Here is a 21936-nt window from a genome sequence, read left to right on the forward strand (position 1 = left end):
TGCATAGAGCAGCTTTACATTTCAGTATTGCTAAGAGCACAATGCATGGTTCGGGCCCCATGGGTAGAGGGAGATATTGCATGTGGTCCATAGAGCGGAACCCACTTTCTGGAGGAACCGAGAGAGGAAGCTAAAGAAACGCCGATGGAATGATGGCATGTGTGGGTTGCTTCGTGTGCGGAAGAAAATGATAACTCTGACTATGAACGGGTGGGTGAACAGGAACATGAGAGAGAGAGAGAGAGAGAGAGAGAGAGAGAGGGAGGGAAGAGAGGGCAAACTGAAAAAGAGGGTGAAGGCTTGAGATGGGAAGCCGTGGAGTAATCCAAGGTCTCTCCTTAATCATAATCATTCAGCTGTCAGAGTGAGTCGGAGCAGAGGCCGCAACTGGACAGCCAGACCCAGGCCACATCTGCTCCCAATAAACTCCTACAAAAGCCTTAATTTGAATAAATGTCCCTTTTCTCCTCGTCCTCTGCCAGTTTTTTCACTTGCTGGAGACCAGCACTGCCTATTAAAATGTCCTGCGCTGTGTGCCCACATATTGCCGTCTTTCCACGCTGCGTGTTGATGCTAACCCAAACCCGTTACATCAAGAGAAACTCTAACCATCAAAAGCATTCAAACCTACAACTGAAGGATGGTAACGGAACAGAATATTGGCGATGATTAAAGTGACCCGATAACGAAGCTTCAAAACGATGTTGGGAACGAGAACAAGAACTGAACGCATAGATGCCCCCCAATTTCCAGCTTGACTAATCTAGATACTTTCCAACATCCACAATGGATGGACAGCACATCCTTTTACTATGACTACATGCATGCAGTGTCAATTCTTCAATTATTTGAATGCTGCTATGAGACATCAAGCTTTTTTGATGGCCATTCATATTTATATGATGCCCATTCATATACATAGTTTTGTTGCTCTGTTTAATATTCATTGCCATGTATATGTATTGTTTGGTGTATTTCAAGTCTATATTTCTTATTTATACTGTACTTTTGGTGCTCGTTTCACAATATCGCATACATCTGTCCACTATGTTGTCCTACGTGATGTGCTGCTGGTGTGTGGTGCACCATGAGGCCTGAGAACGATGTTCGTCCCAGAGCACTTAAGTTATATCAATGAATGAAATCAGTAAATATGATATGTACAAGTAATGATTTATTGTCTTTTGCTATTAAAGAAATCATTAGTATGAGACATTAACGAGTCATTAATAAGCCCATTCCCTTATGCTGGAGGTTTCACAGCATGTGACATACCACCTGAGAAAACGTCTTAGGAAAAGCATTCGGCAAAGTGTCTTGATGGTTCCGATGAGCTGACACTTTGAAACTTTAATAATACAGATTAATATCAACTATAGCATCTATATGCGAATTCCAGAACACCTCAACTTCAACAACGAAAAACATGTATGAAGATATAAGTAACTAACATGTATGAAGATATAAGTAACTATTTAAAAGTATGGATGACTCATTCACTCACTCGTGCACTTGTAGCAGTCTGAGGTTTCTCCACAAGGTGTCACTACAGTGTACGTCATTTACATGATTTTCATCATCACACTGATCTTTCTGTTTCTCTGTGATTTTCACATTATAATTGATTCATTCTGATTCTTAATAATAAAGTATCGGTCTGACATGTTTTTTTTTTTGATCATCAGAAATGATGAAAGATCAATAATTAAATTAAAACCATGTTTTTCTTGTCTAAGAACTGAGCAATGATGGACAGCACAGAGGGCAGCTAACAAACTGCGTACAGCAAAAAAAGTGCTCCAGTTTGTATTTGCACACCCGTATAGTGGACTAACAAGGCCAGTTAGGGGTTGGAATCAAATGGAAAGTGCATACGAAGTGCCCCGATTGTGTGTCCCACCCAATCAAGCCATGTGTGCTGTCCATTAGCAGAGAGCCAGGACAAAATAGACTTTGCTATGACTCCACTGGGAGAAGCCGCGCTCTCTCTCCTGCAGAGAATCGCTTAGACCTGTTCGCAGGTGTGAAACAAGCTGCTGCAATTTGGTTACAGAACATAAAATGCACTTCTTTTCAGACTCACAAAGAGGTAAAAGAAAAGAAGTCCTATTTTTGATACGTCCACAGCTCTCAATTCACAAAACCTGCTGGATGAAAGGAACACTTCGGCAAAAAACATCAAATAGTCCTCTTATGCCAGATGTTGTTATTCAACCAAGACATGGTAGGTTTCCAAATTTTGCTCCTTTATTTTAGCTATGTGGCTAATGTAGCTAACAAACACTAGAAATCAATAGTCACCCAAATCTTTAGCATGAATACATCCTTAAAACCTCCCTTAACCTGCTCAAACCACATCCAGGTCTTTATTATTATCTCTAGATATATGAACATATATCTTGGTCATTTATGACCATTTATACAAGGAATATTGTCCATTTTATCAGCTCCACTTACTCTATAGCTGCACTTTGTAGTTCTACAGTTACAGACTGTAGTCCATCTGTTTCTCTGATACTTTGTTAGCCCCCTTTTACCCTTTTCTTCAGTGGTCAGGACCCCCATGGACCCTCACAGAGCAGGTACTATTCTGGTGGTGGATCATTCTCAGCACTGCAGTAACACTGATGTGGTGGTGGTGTGTTAGTGTGTGTTGTGCTGGTATGAGTGGATCAGACACAGCAGTGCTGCCAGAGTTTTTAACACTCACTGTCCACTCTATTAGACACTCCTACCTTGTCATTCCACCTTGTAGGTGTAAAGTCAGAGACGACAGCTCATCTGATGCACAGTTTGTGTTGGTCACCCTCTAGTCCTTCATCAGTGGTCACAGGACGCTGTTGGCTGGATGTTTTTGGCTGGTGGACTGTTCTCAGTTCAGCAGTGACACTGAGGGGTTTAAAAACTCCAGCAGCACTGCTGTGTCTGATCCACTCAGACCAGCACAACACATACTAACACACCACCATCGTGTCAGTGTTACTGCAGTGCTGAGAATGATCCACCACCAGAATAGTACCTGCTCTGTGAGGGTCCATGTGGGTCCTGACCACTGAAGAGCAGGGTAAAAGGAGGTAACAAAGTATCAGAGAAACAGATGGACTCCAGTCTGTAACTGTAGAACAACAAATTGCTCCTATACAGTAAGGGGAGCTGATAAAATGGACAATGAGTGGGAATCAGTGTATATCGGAACAACAAAAATTGTGGGTGTAACCTATGGCATCCATATGCATGCATGCATGCACACAATAGGGAGTTGGATCCTGTCGGGGATGAGGAATTCACGAGTTTTCTAAAATGGCTGGTGAAATTTCATTTTTTATCATTTACAGCAAGTCATACTGTGCTCTAAAAGACCAGGACAGGTCTGGCCATGCTTAATAAAGACCTGGACGTGGTTACAGCAGGTCAGGTTGAGAGAAGTTTTGGGGATGTATTTACAGAGAATATTTAGGTGACTATTGACTTCTAGTGATTGTTAGCTCCATTAGCCTCGTAACTCCAGTGCAAAACTAAGGAAACAAAGCTTAGACACCAAAAATATTTTGGCTGATCAACTACATCTAAGGGTAAGTGGAAAACTGTATACCTTTGATTTTTCCGTGTACTAATCCTTCAAATCTTTAAAAATAGTAGGAGGAAAGGTATAAAAATAGCAAAAAAAACACTAAAGTGAAATAAGTCTTACCCGAAATGGAAAAATCTGCTGCTTAAACACTTCGTGGCTGTATGTTGATTTTCACAGGTTAATTGGCATTTAAGAAATCAATATGCTAATGACGTAAAAGCATTCAAATTATAAATATGAATTTAGCTCTTCCCCGAGCCGTCGAACTGACATTATCCAAAGAAAATCAGAGACATTCATAATGCTAATCAGCTTCAATAATCAGGAGAGACTGCTTACTAGATGATTACAATGAAACAGTTTAGCATACAAACAATAAAGTCAACAAATATCAGTAATTAGGGGCTGATGTAACTATGAAAATGAAGATGTAGACATTTTAATGTGCAGTAATCCACATCAATCTTTGGCTAATGTTAAATTCTTTTTAACACCTCGTTTAGTAGTTTAGTCCATCCCTTTCTTCACTGGTCTGCCTTTGACCATATATTCTTTGAGTGGTGGACCACTCTCAGCTCAACAGATACACTGATAGGGACCCCCCAGGAGCTTCTAGATTTGATTATTATTTTATAGAATCATCATGCTTGTATTAACACTTCTACAATCACTGGCCACTTTATTAGGTACTCAGTTGCTTGTTAACACAAGCTAATCAGCCAACCACAGCCAACCTCACTGCATTTAGGCATGTAGAGGTGGTCAAGCCAACTTGCTGAAGTGCAGACCGAGCATCAGAACGGGGAAGAAAGGGGAATTCAGTGTCTTTGAACGTGGCGTGGTTGTTGGTGCCAGACAGGCTGGTCTGAGTATTTCAGAAACTGCTGATCTACTGGTATTTTCACACACAACCATCTCTAGGGTTTACAGAGAACGGTCCGAAAAAGAGGAAATATCCAGTGAGCGGTCAGTTGTGTGGACGAAAATGCCTTGTTGATGTGAGAGGTCAGAGGAGAATGGGCAGACTGGTTCCAGATGATAGAAAGGCAACAGTAACTCAAATAACCAACCAAAACCTCTGAGGAACGTTTCCAACACCTTGTTGAAGGTGTGCCATTGAGAATTAAGGCAGTTCTGAAGGCAAAAGGGGGTCCAACCTTTTACTAGCAATGTACCTAATAAAGGGTAGTCATGGACTGTCAGCTGAGGGGATCGAACCAGCGACCTTCCAGTCACAGGGCTGGTTCCCTAACCTCCAGCTCACAACTGCCCCATTAATAATGTCACTAGAATGGCCCAAAAATGTTAGCTCAGTACTAACATAGTGCTAGAATGCCATTGGTGTACTAGCAATATTACAGTTAGCATTATCATAGTGGTGTTGTTTTCATTCCCGTCCAGGTTTTGACATTTGTGTGCCTCTGTGGTTAGAAACTGATCATTAAGGAAGGGCTAGAAGACAGTTAGCTCAAAATATGCATCTACAGATGAGCTACAGACTAACTCAGTGGTCTCCAGCCTTGGTCCTGGCAAGGTAGATTCCTCTTTGTTCCAAACCGAATCCAATAAGCTGTGCTGCCCCTTAATGAACTGTAACGCATCTGATACGGCCAATGGGGGACTTGGGAAGAGGTTGATTAGCAGGAGCAGGTGTGGCCAATTATGGTTGGAACTAAGCTCGGCTTGGAGAACAATTCTTCAACTGTCCACCAACAAGGTGGGGGGAGGACTTTCTATGACTGTACTGAACTGAAAGTGGACTGTTTTACTCAGGACCCATAAACATACCAGAGATGCATTAAAGCTGAATCACAGGAAAAGCAAACAACACTTGCAGGGTAACGCTCTGCGTTTGGCTGGAAGGGACACGCACAGCCATTCCGTATGGCTCCGGGTTTAATGCGTTTTGTAAAAATCCATAATGGAAATGTTCAAAATCAGCATCCACAGCGGAAGGAGTGCATTTAGCCGGGACGAGAAGAGCCAGGACCGCTAATATGCTATGTGGAAACTCATTAGAGGACACTGCAGGCAGTGAGGGGGTTCGCCATTGAGCCGGGCGCGATGGACAAACTGCCAACTTTACCCGCTGAAAGGGAAAAACAAGAAAAATGTAAGCCCATTAAATCTAGCTCTCTGGAACGAAAAAAAAACCCCACCTCACGGTGTGAGCACGCTGCAACAACCACCGCAACACAATGATGGTAACCTGCTGACCACTGCATTGAGGAAGCCACCAGCATAGCTGCATATTTATCCTGGAAAAACACTTTTAATGCAGCAGCCAAGATCCACAGTGTGGGGCTTGTTGTATCGAACCAAACTAAAATGACTTCGCCTCAGGGTTTGCTTATGAACTGTAGCCATTGTTTATTAACACAGAAGCCTTTTTACACACACTGACCGGCCACTTCATTCAGTTTCCTCCCTTATATCTACACTCACTGTCCACTTTATCAGCTCCGTAGAGGTGCACTTTGTAGTTCTACAATTACAGACTGTAGTCCATCTGTAGTCACAGGACCACCACAAAGCAGGTATGGATCATTCTCAGCACCGCAGTGACACTGACGTGGTGCTGGTGTGTTGTGTTGTGTGTGGTGCGCTGGTACAAGTGGATCAGACTCAACAGTGCTGCTGGAATTTTAAACACCTCAGTGTTGCTGCTGGACTGGGAACCCGGCCAGCAGTGTCCTGTGAGCAGCGTCCTGGGGCCACTGATGAAGGACGAGAGGATGACCAACACAAACTGTGCAGCAGCAGCTGAGCTATCGCCTCTGACTTTACACCTACAAGGTGGACTGACAAGGTAGGAGTGTCTAACAGAGTGGACAGTGAGTGGTTTAAAAACTTCAGCAGCACTGCTGTAAAGTTCTCTGATCCACTCATATCAGCACAACACACACTAACACACCACCACCACTTCAATGTTACTGCAGTGCTGAGAATGATCCACCACCCAAATTATATCTGTGGGGGTCCTGACCATTAATGAACAGGGTAACAAAGTATCAGAGAAAGAGATGGACTACAGTCTGTAACTGTACAACTACAAGTGCTCTATGGTTTGTGGAGCTGATAAAGTGGAGAAACAATGGTGTAGCTATAGAAAACGTTGGTCAGTATATATCTAATTTGGTTTATGAACTGCAACTGACTGAATATGGCTTATGAAGACCCCAGTGTCTACAAATCAAAGCATTCGTGTTGTTTTTCCTGGATCCGTTTAAAAATGTGTAGCTATCTAACGTAGCTAGCTTCCATCCTTATGAAAACGAATACCAATATCACCAATACTACTGACATTGAGCTTGAAATGTAATGATTTCCCTTAAAATGTTACGTCTCTAGCATTTTATTGCCTTAAGCAAAACAATCCATTACAATAGCCTATGAAAATGTAATAGGCATGAATTTAAAGGTCTATTCCAGCCCAAAACTAGCATTTATTGCTAGGGAATAATAACACACACACACACACACACACACACACACATTTTCTTCTCCCTCAGGGTGCTGTAGCCCAGCCCAGCGGTCATTGGGCAGAAGGCAGGAAAAACCCTGGACGGGTCGCCAGTCCATTGCAGGGCAAACACAGACAAACCTACACACACATGCACACCTAGGGGCAATGTAGCATGTCTTTGGACTGTGGGGGGAAGCTGGAGAACCTGGAGCAAACCCACGTAGACACGGGGAGATCATGCAAACTCCACACAGAAAGAATCCTGGTTACCCGGCCGGGGAATCGAACCCAGGCCTTTTTTGCTGTGAGGTGACAGCAAACGCTGTGCCGCCCGTAATATTAACAGTAATAGTAATAGTAACGCTGCATCCTTCAGACTCATCAATTTACAAAAGTTACAATTTACAAAAAAACATTATCTCACTACAATACCCAGCATGCATTATGGAAGTATATCTGACTGCTATTTATATAGAAACTAATGAAGAAAGACATCATATTTGGCCTCCTAACAATAGCTATCTATCAAGTAGGGAAGGAAAAACAGCCTAGCTTCAAGTACCACCCCCCAACCCCCCACCCCCCCAAAAAAAACAGTTGCTTTTGAAAGTTTTGTTTTTAGTTTTGTTGTTTTTCAGTCTTTCCCACCTTCAAGATCACCAGAAAGGGGTGTTCCTAGTCTAAAGGCTAGAAAATCTTGCTCTACAGATCACTGCTGTAGGAGGCGACAAGGCATGTTTATAAAAGACAAGGCACTGGTACCTTTTTCACTTTGGCCATAGTGACCATTCTACACCCATAATAGCAGCACTAGTGTTAGCAACAGGACTGGAACTGGAACAGAACAGGCCTTATTCACCAATATCCTCCTACTTTCTTAAAAAAGTCTAAATCAGATTCATGATCTTTTCTTAAACTGCAGAATTGTTTGCTCCTTTGTGCTTTTGAGTCTGCTTAGACTCTGTTCTTACCTAAGAACAAATTCCAAATAAGAAATGGGTGAGTCTCAGAATATTCGTGAAAACTGCATAAGTGAGTTTAAGTCGGAATTTCGGTAACACTCGTCACATTGGTAAGCATCTATAAACACATTCATAACATGTTATAATGCATTCATAAGACATCATAACCATGGCTACAAATATTTACAAAAATGCATTACACATTATAGCCATGCTTATTATACATTATGAATTGTTAACATAATGCATTATAAATACTGTTCATGACAAATTATAAAAGCTCATAAGTTGTATTTGTCTGCTGTAAGTGAAGTGAAGCAAACTGTGCTAAAGCCTCCTCCAGTGTGAGGAGTGAGGCTTCAATTTGAAGTATTTACTGAAGGATTGACAAACACAAAAACATACAATAAAGCTCATTACAGGCTTCAAATGTCAGAGTTTAAACTTGTGCTGCCATCAGTGTTTTACCCAGTGTGGGAAAGTCAATGTACACTACTGTTAATGTGCACCACCGTTAGCCCGATACTGACTTAACACTGCATATCCAATAGAACGCCAGCAGAAATGATCATTACTGTACTGTAGTGTAGTGATGTTACAGAGTGAAGGGTGTAAAGAAACTTTGTATTTGTCTTTACTTTTGGCACTAACAGTATAACATGTTATTAACACTACTTATAATGCACTATATTAACAATTCTTAATGTATAATAAGCATAGCTATAAAGCGTAGTTCAGTGTAATTCGTTTTTATAAATATGTATAACCATGCTTGTAATTCCCAATGAATACATTATAACATGTTATAAATGTGTTTATAAAGGCTTACAAACATGATATTCATTGAAAGCGTTACTGGAACTTCTTCTTAGGAACAGTTGGTGAACAGTAGGCCCAGTGTTTCTATCAGTTAATCTACTCTTCTCCATTATAATGTAACCTCAGTGCTGTTGATGTATTTATTTCGTATGCAAGAAAACTGATAATTTACAGATTTTTATTTTGTTTGTGCCACAAATGACCTTTTTAAACAAGAATAAGCACAGAAACAGGGATGTCACACATCAGCCGTGTTGAAACAAACCAATAATAAACATTTCCGCAATATATGTGGATTCTGAATGTGTGCATACGTTCACAGTGCACCCAACAATAAAAGCAGCATGGAGCTTCTTTTATACAGTGACAGGAAACATGGTAGCACACACAGAGCTCCAGTTCCACATGCTGATGCTTTTTCTGACATGCACATTGGGGCAGATTTAAATGAGCGAAAGGGGAATCGAGATATAATCAGTGATTCTGAGATTTGATATGAAATGATTCATTACAGAGAGTCAGATTTCTTTACAGTGGTGGCGAATAGAACCAGGGGTCATCATGTCTACAACACAAATATAGCAAATGTATTTATTATATTTATTATCCAAACTCAAACCAGTGAACCTGAGTTTTGATATGGAATGTTGATGTTGATAAAATAGCAGTAAAGTTCACATTTGATTATTTTAACACTTTTTTAAAATATGTTTTAGGCCAAAACTTTCTCAGAACACCAGTTCCGGGTGCCAGACACCAAGATTTTGCTTTTAGAGGCATTAAACACTTTCAACGTCTGGTTCCTGGTACCACCACTGTGAACCTTTCTGCCTCCGTTTCGCTAGAATGGAGCATTTCCCACAAACCACTCTGAACGGCTTTGTTTACAATGTTCAATGGTTTTCCTATGTAGAGTTTTTGAAAAATCAATGGAATTCTTTAAGGGGGCCATTGTTAGTCGCTGAACAATTTGATAGGGTTGAAGAAATCCTTATTTGTCCAAGGCCCAAGGCAACTTGGACGGTATATATCAAAATCTAAACGAATTAAAATATCAATAACAGACATTCATCCAAAGAGGAAGGAAAGGATGAATGGCAGTTTTATTAGGAGAATGATATTTCTTTTTTTCTTTCTTTTTTTTTATCCATTGGCATCCCCTCTCACATCGAGCCCTGCTCCTGCTCAACTATCCATTCAATCACTGAATTACTGAGTCTTCCCAGCACTAATTTAAACTTGGCTGTGGGCGTGGCGTGGCATGGCATAAAACACTCACAGTGCTACATTTCAATCACTTGATTGGCCGCCTTGCCAATTTGTATGAAGCGCCCCCCCAAAAACAAAGACTTTCCCACCGATCGTCACTACAAGCTGCGACCGTTTCCCTTCGAATATCGTGAATATGTAAAGACAGGCTGACAAGCAAATATTTCTTTATTTGTTTCAATTCGTTTCTAATCATATTCACCAGCTGGCGGCTTGTCTAAACATGCAAATCTGATTACTTAAGAAAAAATGAGATGTGACTCAAACATCTACCTTGGCTCACTTTATAAAAAGCCCTGGTCTTGTAGCGCCACCTTGATGTGGGCAGAGATTGTAGCCCATCTGCTGAAGCATAGCTATCCTCTAGCCCTTCGTCAATGGTCAGTTGCCAACCACAGAGCCACTCTTGGTTGGACATTTTATCTGTGTAAACATAACGCTCCTACCAGCAACACACACACGAGCAAATCAGTAGCAGTGCTGTGCTGAGAATGGACCTCCATCCACCTAATGTCTGGACATCCGTGGCCCTGTGGTCAGAAACTGACCAGTGATGAATGGGCTAAAGGCAGCTGATAAACTGTGCAACAGCAGGACTACAGTCTGTAATTGTACACTGATATTGTGGACCTATCTGGTTGGTGTTTCTGTTAAAGTGGTCAGCAAATAGAAGCGCTGCGCTAAAAGGAAGGAATGGAAACAAAGTCTACCTCACCAAGGAGAGCCCTGCTCTGTGTGTTGATACGGTTTTTACACTACCATAGCAGGTCTCTGCGTTTCTCCACATTAGCTGAGTTCATGAACAATTTATGAAGTTAAAAACGCTGGTTCTTAATATCGATCTCTACAGTGTCCAAATCAGGGCTCAACAGGAGAATGGACTGGAGATAAGTGTGCCGCTCCTGCACCGAAGGCTTCAACACCACTGAGATTGTTCCTGCAAGAATCATTCTGGATGTGCTAATCAAAACGTCAGTGATTAGCTTGGTAACAAATGGGCCCCTCATTGCTTTTTCCAGTTTCCTGATTTTTCCAATGTGCCCAATACACTTCCCCATATTACCCAACACGCATTCCTGTAGTATTCAACATTTTGCATTTCCCAATATGCAGTCCCATAATACCCAACACACTATGCCATACCAAACATGTTGTCCTTTACTACTCAGCACGCTGTTCCACAATACCTAACATGTTGTCCCATACTATCCACACTGTCCCATAATACCAAACATGTCCCATACTATCCAACATGCTGTCCCATAACACCAAACATGTTGTCCTATACTACCCAACATGCATATTTAAGCAATAGAACATGAGAGGGAGTGTTTTCTCGTGAAATAACATCAAAACTGTGATTTGGTCACCATTGGTCATCACAACCGTGATGTTAATTGTGCTAACACACAACTTTGAATGTTCTATTGCTTTAATACAACAGTTGAATAAATAAAATAAGAAATTAATAAACTGGGTTGTGAACGCGGTGTTTAATATGCTTTAATGTTCAGTTCCTTCCGCCAAATTATAGTTCTTTAACAAGCAGCTTGTTGCTACGTCAAAGTAACGAGCTCCGCCCACTCGTGGCACAGCCGGGAGTTCGTAATCCAGTTCCACACAGACCAACTGACAGTCTGGGAATTTAGTGTGGTCTGACCAAATCGGCTGCCGGTCAAATGTGATCTTAAAAGTGCCCGTTTTCTGTTTGCGGAAAAGTAAGTAGGAAAGGGATTCAGATGGCTTCAGCGTCTCCTACAGCAGCCAAAGTCGTTGCTTAGCAACAGAGTAACAAGCTCCAGTGTTTGTGAAAAACCTGTGATGTTCTGCAAAAACAGCACAGTTAAAATGCCTCTCAACCAATCAGTTTGCGTGGCCCGAACTAACTGTTGTATAATATCCCATCCTACCCAACACACTGCCCCATGTTTCCTAAAATGTTGTCCTATAATTCCTAACATGTTTTTCCATAATGCCTAACATTCTGTACTCAAACCCAGTATATTGTCCCATCAATTCTAAAAGACTGTCCCATAATGTCCAATGTGCTCTACCATATTGCCCATACTACCCAACAATCTATCCCAAACTATGGAACATACTCATAATAATATGCTCTCACAATACGACGCTGTCCTATTTTACTCAGCACACTCTCTCATAATCCTAACAAGTTGTTAGATACATTACCCAACACAGTGTCCCATAATATCTCCAACAAGGTGTCATATATTGCCCAGCACCCAGTCCTATTATAGCCAACATGCTGTTCTATATTACCCAACACACTGTTCCATACCAGTCAACATGCTGTCCCTCATTATCAAACATGTTGTCCCACAATACCCAACACGCTGTCCTGTATTATGCAACATACTGTCCCATACAACCAACACATTGTAACATAATACCCAACGCTGCATCCCATAAGGTCTGTCCTATGTGATATTTCATTTTTCATTTGCTTTCTAGAAGCTTAAACCAAATAGCAGAAAGGGAACGGAAGTTTTCTTGCTCTGCTCACCATAATCACTATCGTAGAAAACGATGAATTTCTGCCAGCGGAGCTCGGCGACGAGCGTGAGCATGACATCACTGAGGCGCACAGGCGGGCGGGCGGCCAGTGTGTAGCGCTCCCCCTCCGGGCTGGGGTTGAACTGGCAGGCGGTGCGCGGTGAGCCGTCACCATTGCGCTGCACATACAGGTGTGGGATGTGCATGGCATCGGTCAGAGACTGCAGGGCGCTAGCCGAAGCGCAGCCAGTGGAGGTCACAAGGGCCAGGATCCCTTGCGTCATCAGCTCACAGGCTGCAGAGAGACAGAAAGAAAACCACTCAGACTGGATTTAACATCACTGCATTAACATCAAGCATTCCTCTTTGTGAGATCAGTGGCTGCTAAAGTGTGTCCTTGACAGTAATCTCAAGTATTAAGATATTGAAAGCATCTTCAAAGACAGTAGAAAACATCCTGACTCTTAAACGTGGCAGTGGAATGTGAACGTTGAACATTTGTGTGCATTCGTTAAAACTTACATAATAAACAAAAATAGCATCTGTGTCAAAGCTGTGCCTGTATGGACAGATGTTTCTATTGTGCAATGTTGTCTTCAACGCATCCTGCACATTTTTATAAAGTACATGAATTCAGCAAATGCTCTGACTTACAGTGGTTGGATAATTTAATGTTCAGAGAACCGAGTGACTCTTATTGGTGTCCCATTCCCCCCAACATGCCATTCCATATAACCCAACACACTGTCCAATATTTCACAACATACTGTCCCATACTCCTTAATATGCTGTCTCAGATTACCCAACAGACTGTCCGATATTACCAACACACTGTCCCATTATACATAACACACTGTACTATATTTCCCATCATGCTGTCGCATTATACTTAACATGTTATCACATAATACCTAACACACTGTCTTATAATATCTAACACAGTGTCCCATATTACCCAATATGCTGTCCCACATTATCCAACACACTGTCCCATACAACCGAACATACTGTCCCAGAATGCATAACATGCTGTCCCATATTATGGAACACACTGTCCCATACTATCCAACATGCTGTCCCATCATATTTCACACACTGTCCTACATTGCCCAGCATGCTGTCCTATAATGCTTAACATGCTGTCCCATTATACCTTAACACTGTCCCATATTAGCCAATATGATGTCCCATACTACCCGATATAGTGTTCACTAATGCCTTGTAGACTGTCATCTACCCCTGATGATGCTACCCAAAATACTATCTCGTAACACCCAACATGATGCCCTGTATTACTCAACGTATCATCTCATACTTTCAACTGCTATGCTACCAACCCAACCCTATGCATTGTTGTATAATAGCTAAAACAATATCCTGTAATATCAAACCGTACTTCCCAAAAACGCTATCCCATACTACCCAACATGCTGTCCCACATGCGGTTGTCCCATATTACCAAACACACAGTCCCAAAGTAATTAATACATTGTCCAGAATTTCCCAACGTACAGCCCCATAATACCGAACGCATTGTTCCATATTATCCAACATACAGCCCCATAATACCTAATTCGTTGTCCCATATTACCCAACACCCCATTCCAGAATGCCAACAATATTATATACCAAATACTCAAATAATACTGAATCCACCTTAAACAGAGCAGATTGATGTATAAAAGCGTTTCTACTATAATCAGAATAAAAGAGTAAGTCCAGAAGAAACTGTTAATGTTTAATGAATCTTAGAGCAGTTTCTTCCAGAGCGGAGGCTGCATCCTCATCAAAACCTGAAAACCCCAGAGGACGAAACAGAAGCCAGACGATTCTCTCCAGGCGTCAATAAACTCCCCAGTTCAGGACTCTGTGCCCTCCAGTAACCAGAGTTATTGTGTCAATTAACCTTTGCCCACTCAGAAACAGAGGCAGGGCTTGGGTCTCTTCTTAATGCCACTGTTCTGTAAGTGGTAACATAGGAAGCATTTAAGGCAATTGAAAGAGGGCCCTAATTTAAGCCTTTCAGTACATACAACCACTGTCTCTTCTCACTCCAGCATGATTGCAGTGACCTTTAATGAAATCTTTCTGCGGACACGACACCTCTTTGGTTAAGCATGTACCGTCGCATGCCTCTCAACAGCAAGGAGATCATTTCATCCTTGCTCTCTTTAACCGTTTCACTTTAATTGTGTGGACTTTCTCGGCCTTCGCGGTGGACGCTGTAAATCCTGCTTTAGGATTTAAACGAATGTGGCTAATGATGCAGTAATTAAAGAGGCCTCGGCTGGTCCCTGCACAGACCACTCTTAGATCGATCCCCACACCCGCACACACATACATAAGAGGGAAACCAAAAATGGAGAAATAAACAAACACACCTTTAAAATGGACTTTATACTTAAGAAACACATTTGAAGGTATTGACCACGGCATAGAGCTTCTTTATTGAAATCCGATCAGGATACACAATTCCAGCTTTTCGTCTTCAAGCATCAGAAATATCTCGCTTTCTTCCAGATAACTTGCCTGATGGAAAACTTCACAGACAGATCACCTCACCCTTTTTTTGCAATTATCGACTTTATGTCCCCTTGGGTGAAGACACCAGCCTTAACAGTGCAATTGTAAGGGAAAACGCTTTTACTTCGTAATGATTAGAGCCTTTGCATTTCGGCTCCAACACAAATCAAACGGAACACCGGCCCCTTAAAATCTTAAGGAGCTCATGAAAAAGGAGGGGAAAAAATCCCACAATGCTAAAGAAGTGGTCCCATGTGAGCCCTAAATGAATTACCAGTGAAAGAGGAAGATAAAAGCTCACTTTCCGACTATTTTTTTACGGTTAAAAATCTTTACATACTATGTGCTCCCGTTATATCCCATAATATCTAAGACAGGACCTTTTGGCGTCATTGGCACCTGCTGCTTTGGTCCTTTCATTGAACTGTATGTTTGTTAATGTCAGCATTATCCAGACTTAATTTGTGCTGGATCCAGATCCAGCACCTGCCAGACCTATTTTCCTGGATCATCCTATCCATTGTAAGGTTAAAATCCTTACAAATCCTGCTAAAAGAAAAAGGTGATCCACCTCAGCTTTCAGTTGCCTCCATCCCTGGAGATGTCTCGCTCTCAGACTAGCAGGAGAAGCGACTCGGACTGTCGGCCTTCGGTGCAGCTCATCTCAAAAGCTGAGAGGTCCTTGACCATGCCGGCCAAGGACTAGAACCTCAGTTTCCCATTAGAGTGTAATCAGCTGTCTAGACAGGGCTTTTATATCATATTACACACCTTTTAGCCCCGTTCCTCCTTTAAAAGACGCTAATGCAGAGTACAAAACAGAATCGGCGCTGGCGTCATTTGCTCGTGCTCGAGCGAGAGTGTGGATTTGACAGTGGCTGAAATTGAGGCTACTTGGATGAGCTTTCTGCATGTCAGGCAGTGTTGACGTAATCCTGCCTGGATTAGCAGAGGAACTAGCCTCTAGCATTAGTCTGGGTCTGCAAATTCTTGCTACACTGCTGCTGCTGGACTGGGAAGCACATCCTCACTGAAGGTAAAAATCAGATGTTTTTAAGTACCATCAACTTTTGACATGCCAGACAGGTCTGTCATAGTAAAAAGCTTTCAAAATTGCAGATTAGTGGAGCATCTAGCTTCACACAGGAGCTTTTCAGAATGCTATTTGTTGCCTTGCTGGTAAACATTAATTATATTCCACTAATTGAGCATGGCACGGATTGCAACAAAACACACAAACACAGAAATAACACAGCAAAGTATATGAGCAAACAGTCCCCGAGGCAAGTTTATCTTTCCTTTTTTTTGAAGGCATTTCTGCCTCTTTTTATTAACTGTGCATGGGGTTCTCAAGCTTGCACCGATATGCTCCGTGTTCCACCTTTTACCTTCTAAACTCTGAGAGAAGTAAACTTGAGCACACGGTTAACAGCATTCAAACACTGAAATCACCATTCGGCTGTCTGTTAACATCCTATTGTGGACAGTCAGACAGAACAGGCTAACGTTCAGTCAAATACCTTTTAACCTGTGCCTGAAATGGCCTACCCAAAGTAAAAGGGGCGCTGTTCCCACATATTTCAGGCTACAGTCATGACCTTGATCTTTGTTGAAAGGAAACACTCTCAACATGAGTTACGAAGGAGTCTATTTCATAGATCTCTAAACTGATCTCTGACTCGTGCCGCGTCATCAACACCACATGATTTGGGTTATGATGTCTCTGTGGAGAGGTTTTTGGTGAGGCTTCGAGGGTAAGAACCCACAGATTTGCTAACGCTTGCTCATTCATTGCTGATGTTGTAAATGAGATGACTGTGATTGCCTCCTCACAGCGAGGAGGGCCTGGGTTTGATTCCCTGGCCGGGCGACCGGGGTCCTCTCTGGTCCTCTCGGAGTTTGCATGTTCTCCCCGTGTCTGTGTGGGTTTCCTCCGGTTTCCTCCCACAGGCCAATTGGACATGCTACATTGCCCCTAGGTGTGAGTGACTGTCTGTCTGCCCTGCGATGGACTGGCGACCTGTCCAGGGTGTATCCTGCCTTCCGCCCGATGACTGCTGGGATAGGCTCCAGCACCCCCCCCCCCCCGTGACCCTGACGGAGAAGCGGCTTAGAAAATGGATGGATGAACTTAAGAATTTGTATAAAACAGATGCATGCTTACTTTTTATATCATTACCATTAAACTACATTTAAAAAATATGTCACAGAGATTTTGGTCTCTGGTGTTATCAGTACTCTCATATTACATTTGAACACAGTATTTTCAGCTCTATTAAACTGCTTCTTTGGGTCGAGGCACATCAGAGAGGAAGTATCTCAAGGCATAAGAAGGTGAGTCACACCTGCTCACTATAATTCATGCATTTAATAATTACTTCTATGTGTCATCGGTGGTATGTTGGATGGGTAATTAAAATTTAATTAAAAAAAAAAGCCGTATGTCAACGTATATTTTTTTATTGCTGATTTTAAATACAGAAGGTCACCTGATGACAAATGAGTCAGGTAATTGACAAAATCCTCAGTTATAACGAGAATGTCACCGGAGTCACCATCACTGGTGTTACACTATATTCATACAACACCACACACACACACCCCCACACACACACCTCCTAAGCCGTGTCTCGTTCTAGGTCGCGGGGGGTGCTGGAGCCTATCTCAGCTGTCACTGGACGAAAGGCAGGATACACCCTGGACAGGCCACCAGTGCATCTCAATTCATACAACACTAGTGACTGTAAAATATGTTTGGAATTTAGCTCTCCTATCTGCATAAATAACAGGAGATCTTAATTTTGGAATGAAAGTAATTGATTTTTTTTTAAATGTGTCCACCTGAATTCCCACTCCAAATGGAGAATGACCCGAATATAAAAACCGGGAAGTGAAGGCTTTGACGGAAGTGTGCTAGTACCAGATACACATCGCGGAAGGCAGGACAGATCGCCAGTCCATCGCGGGGCAGACAGACATGCACATGCACACACACTCACACCTAGGGGCACTTTAGCATGTCCAATTGGCTTGCATGCATGTCTTTGGACTGTGGGAGGAAACCCACACATACACAGTGAGAACCTGCAAACTCCACACAGAAAGGACTCAAACCCAGGCGACAGCACTACCCACCACGCCAGCTCGCCGCCCCTGCTGTTCAGACCTGATACTGGTCTGAAATGGCTTAGAAGAAAATCTTAAACTTACATTGAAAGTTAATAATGTTTTGTTCTTTTTTTTCCCTTCTTCTGAAAAGTTACTTATTTAAAGGTATGACATTTTGTTCTAACAGTGGCAATGAGTTTCATCATTTTAGATGCTTGTGTTCTAGTCAAATTTCAAGATCTGCTAAGCCAGCACCAAAGCGTAAAGCAGTTAAGCTGTTCTTTTTTCAGCAACATCAAATTCTCAAGCTAATGACAGTGTTAAAGACACACCGCAGTTGTTTAAGACAGATATAGATGATTAAATCAAATCCAGTAAATTCAGCAAGTCAATTAAGACATCAAACAACAAGAAAATAATCAACTTTAAAGAAAAGTATGGCTTTGTAGGCGCTAAGCGTGAACTGTAGCCCAAATATTATGTGAAGCACCTATTTTTTCTGTGTAGTAAATAAAGCAAGTTTACTTGGTGCCTTGTTTGGTTTTGTTTTGGGGTTTTTTTCAGTGCATTCATGCTAAAGAGCTCATCAATTTTCGCTAGATTTTTACAACCTTTATTCCAGATCTTCTGAGCACCCCAGACATTTACTTTGGCAGGTAAATGAAATGTTTAGACAGGTGTTCTACTTGTGGGCAGCTGAATATATTGCAGGTGGAACATGGTGTGACAGCACTGTGTAAATCAAGTCCGTTCTCCCATTTCTGTAATTTATACTGAGGTTTTTTTAAACCTGTGCAAATCAGTCATGAACATTACAAATATCCTGTGGCCAAATGAAAAAACCCCAGCTGAGTAACACCTCCTGCCTTCCATTCTGCAGACTAGGGTCTAATGCCACACTGTGTACTCTATGCCAATAACACTTGCCTACCTCTGTAAAAATCACATATAATCAAATACACACACACACATGTACACTAGCTAAGCCGCTTATCCTCTTGGCTCGCAGGGGGTGCTGAAACCTAACTCAACAGTCTTTGGGTGGAAGGGAGGAAATACCCTGGACAGATTATGAGCAAATATAATTTTTTGTTCACTCAACTTAACATGAACATGCTGCCATGGATGCATGAATAAAAATGTGATTGAGGCTGACTGGCTGCAATTAGCAAGAACTAAAAACAGACAGAGTGGGGTCAGCGGATGCTGAGGTGCATATTGTATGGAGGTCACCAACTTTCAATCACGACAGACCTCATGTGGCCTTCAGATGAGCTCAAGAACAGCGTAGAGAGCTTCATGGAATGGGTTTCCATGGCCGAGCAGCTGCATCCAAGCCTTACATCACCAAGCACAATGCATTGAATGTGGTGGTGTAAAGCGCTGCCACTGGACTCTAGAGCAGTGGAGACGTGTTCTCTGGATTAACCAATCACGCTTCTCCGTCTGGCAATCCGATGGACGAGTCGAACGGTACTTGTCTGACTGCACTGTGCGAAGCATAAAGTTTGGTGGAGGAGGGATTAAGGTGTGGGGTTGTTTTTCAGACCAAGATATTTTGGACAATTTCATGCTCCCAACTTTGTGGGAACAGTTTGTGGACAGCCCCGTCTTGTTCCAACATGACTGCGCACCAGTGCACAAAACAAGGGCCATAAAGACATGGATGAGCAAGTTTGGTGTGGAAGAACTTGACTGGCCTCAACCCGACAGAACACCTTTGGGATGAATTAGAGCGGAGACTGCGACCCAGGCCTTCTCATCCAACATCAGTGTCTAACCTCACAAATGCTCTTCCGGAAGAATGGTCAAATATTCCCATAAACACACTTCTAACCCTTGTTGAAAGCCTTCCCAGAAGAGTTAAAGCTGTTATAGCTGCAAAGGGTGGGCCGACATCTTATTAAACCCTATGGATTAAGAATGGGATATTACTCAAGTTCCTATGCTTGTGCTATGGTTGTGTAAATGTAACACAGCAAGTAAAGTGTTAACTGCATTGGTACCAATGGAGATTAAGTTCCCTGTTCCAGGAATGGTTTTGCAGCGTTTTGTGGCTAAAACTGTGTAAGAGAAGAAAAACTGGAGGAGGAGGAGGAGGAGGAGTATGTCTTGGAGCTTAAACTTCATAAATCAAATGAATTAGGGTCAGCGAGATTGAACCCTACACTTAATACCACCTGCCCTTTAATACTCGCCCAGCACCTTATTGTGAGCCTCCACATTATTCAACTGAAAAATGATATCAGACCACTCTCCTCTGGCCGCTTGACTGACCGAACAGCGAAGAGGAAAAACGCACAACAGCACTGCTCAGGCGGCTCAAACAGCAGAGAAGTTCTAAGGGGAAACAGCAAACAAAAACAGCCGGAAAACCAACAGTAACAACACGTCGAAACCCAGAGACTTCAAAAGAGAAGCGCTGCAGAGTGAGTCGAGCTGTACAGTATAAATTAATAATGCAGTTAGAAATTAACAGTATGATCAGGGCTGCTAATGATTGTGGCCTTCTCCGGTTTGGTTTCTTATTTTACATTTTCATACAACGAGGAAAAACACAGTCGTCCCATCATTTTCCCAAATGCCGGGATCATTAGCTTGAAAGGGAGCTGTCAGTGGCTCGTGTCATGATGTGATTTTTATGCTGCAGTAGAAATGATGCATTAACCTAGTTAACTAGTACGAAGTTTGGAAACTACTTGTATTTGAATCATTTTTAAGCACTTTCGATGCATCAACACTGTGACATAACTGTCAAAAAGTTTGTCAAATGATGTGATTAGTCCTGATTTGCTACGAACAACTGAGATTAACCAGGATATTTAATGCAGTTAATGGTGATTAATCCCATGATTTTTCCTCAATGAATCATAATTAATCACACTGTTAATCATTAGTCATTTTAAGCAATTAACATGTTTAGAATGGTAGTAGATGGATAAAAATGATGAATTCAATTGATCTTCAAATGATTAAAATGAAACGATTAATCGTCATCAATTACAAAATGTTGTGGTCCTTCGTGATCAATCACGATTAATTTAACTTTTGTTTAGTTGTTCATGATTAATCATATTCAAAGTATGAAATGACTGACAAGGGATTAAAATAACGTGATTAGTCACGAGGAGCACAAGCAAATGTGATTAACTGCCCTAAATGACTACATTTTGTGTAGTCCATCATGACTAATCGTGATTAATCATGATTAATCATGCTGTATTGTGCCGTTAGTACCCGTAGAAAATGCATTTTTACACTATTTTATCATTATCAACAGTACATCTACAAACTGTAGTGTAGATATAGATTTACTGGTGGCTCCGAATTTGAGATTAAATAGAATAAATATATTTGTTTCCATCTGCAAAGAAATTATTAACATTGATATGGATATTTAGATTTTTTTTTTTTAATTCCCCTTTAGGACACTGAAAAACATTTAGTGGTATTCTATATAAATGTGGCCCAAATGAGCTGATTCGCTTTAAGACTTTTAATAGTCCTCGTTAACGGGCACTCAAACCCCGATAAGTTAGAGGGTGTTCCCACTGCAGTCTTTAATAGGGTCCATTTGCTTAACCTCTGCTTCAATGAACATGGTGGTTTGATCTGTCAGTGAAATTGAGACGAGAATGAGGATCAATATTGGTCACGAGTGTTGGTAAACCTCACAACGTTCTAATTAAAAGCATCTGCTGAGT

The 21936-nt window shown here is 41.8% G+C and overlaps 1 protein-coding gene across 2 annotated transcripts in view; it reads right to left on the reverse strand.

The window, feature by feature from the left end:
* The window catches only part of grid1b (glutamate receptor, ionotropic, delta 1b), a 447318-nt gene that overhangs the window by 217655 nt on the left and 207727 nt on the right, over window positions 1-21936 (reverse strand). For both annotated transcript variants that reach the window (XM_017710569.2, XM_017710568.2), the window contains exon 3: window positions 12612-12896. In XM_017710569.2, the coding sequence (XP_017566058.1) occupies window positions 12612-12896 (285 nt within the window). The remainder of the gene's footprint in view (window positions 1-12611; window positions 12897-21936) is intronic.

The sequence above is a fragment of the Pygocentrus nattereri genome, chromosome 13 (genome assembly GCF_015220715.1).
Source record: "Pygocentrus nattereri isolate fPygNat1 chromosome 13, fPygNat1.pri, whole genome shotgun sequence".
Classification (NCBI taxonomy): domain Eukaryota; kingdom Metazoa; phylum Chordata; class Actinopteri; order Characiformes; family Serrasalmidae; genus Pygocentrus; species Pygocentrus nattereri.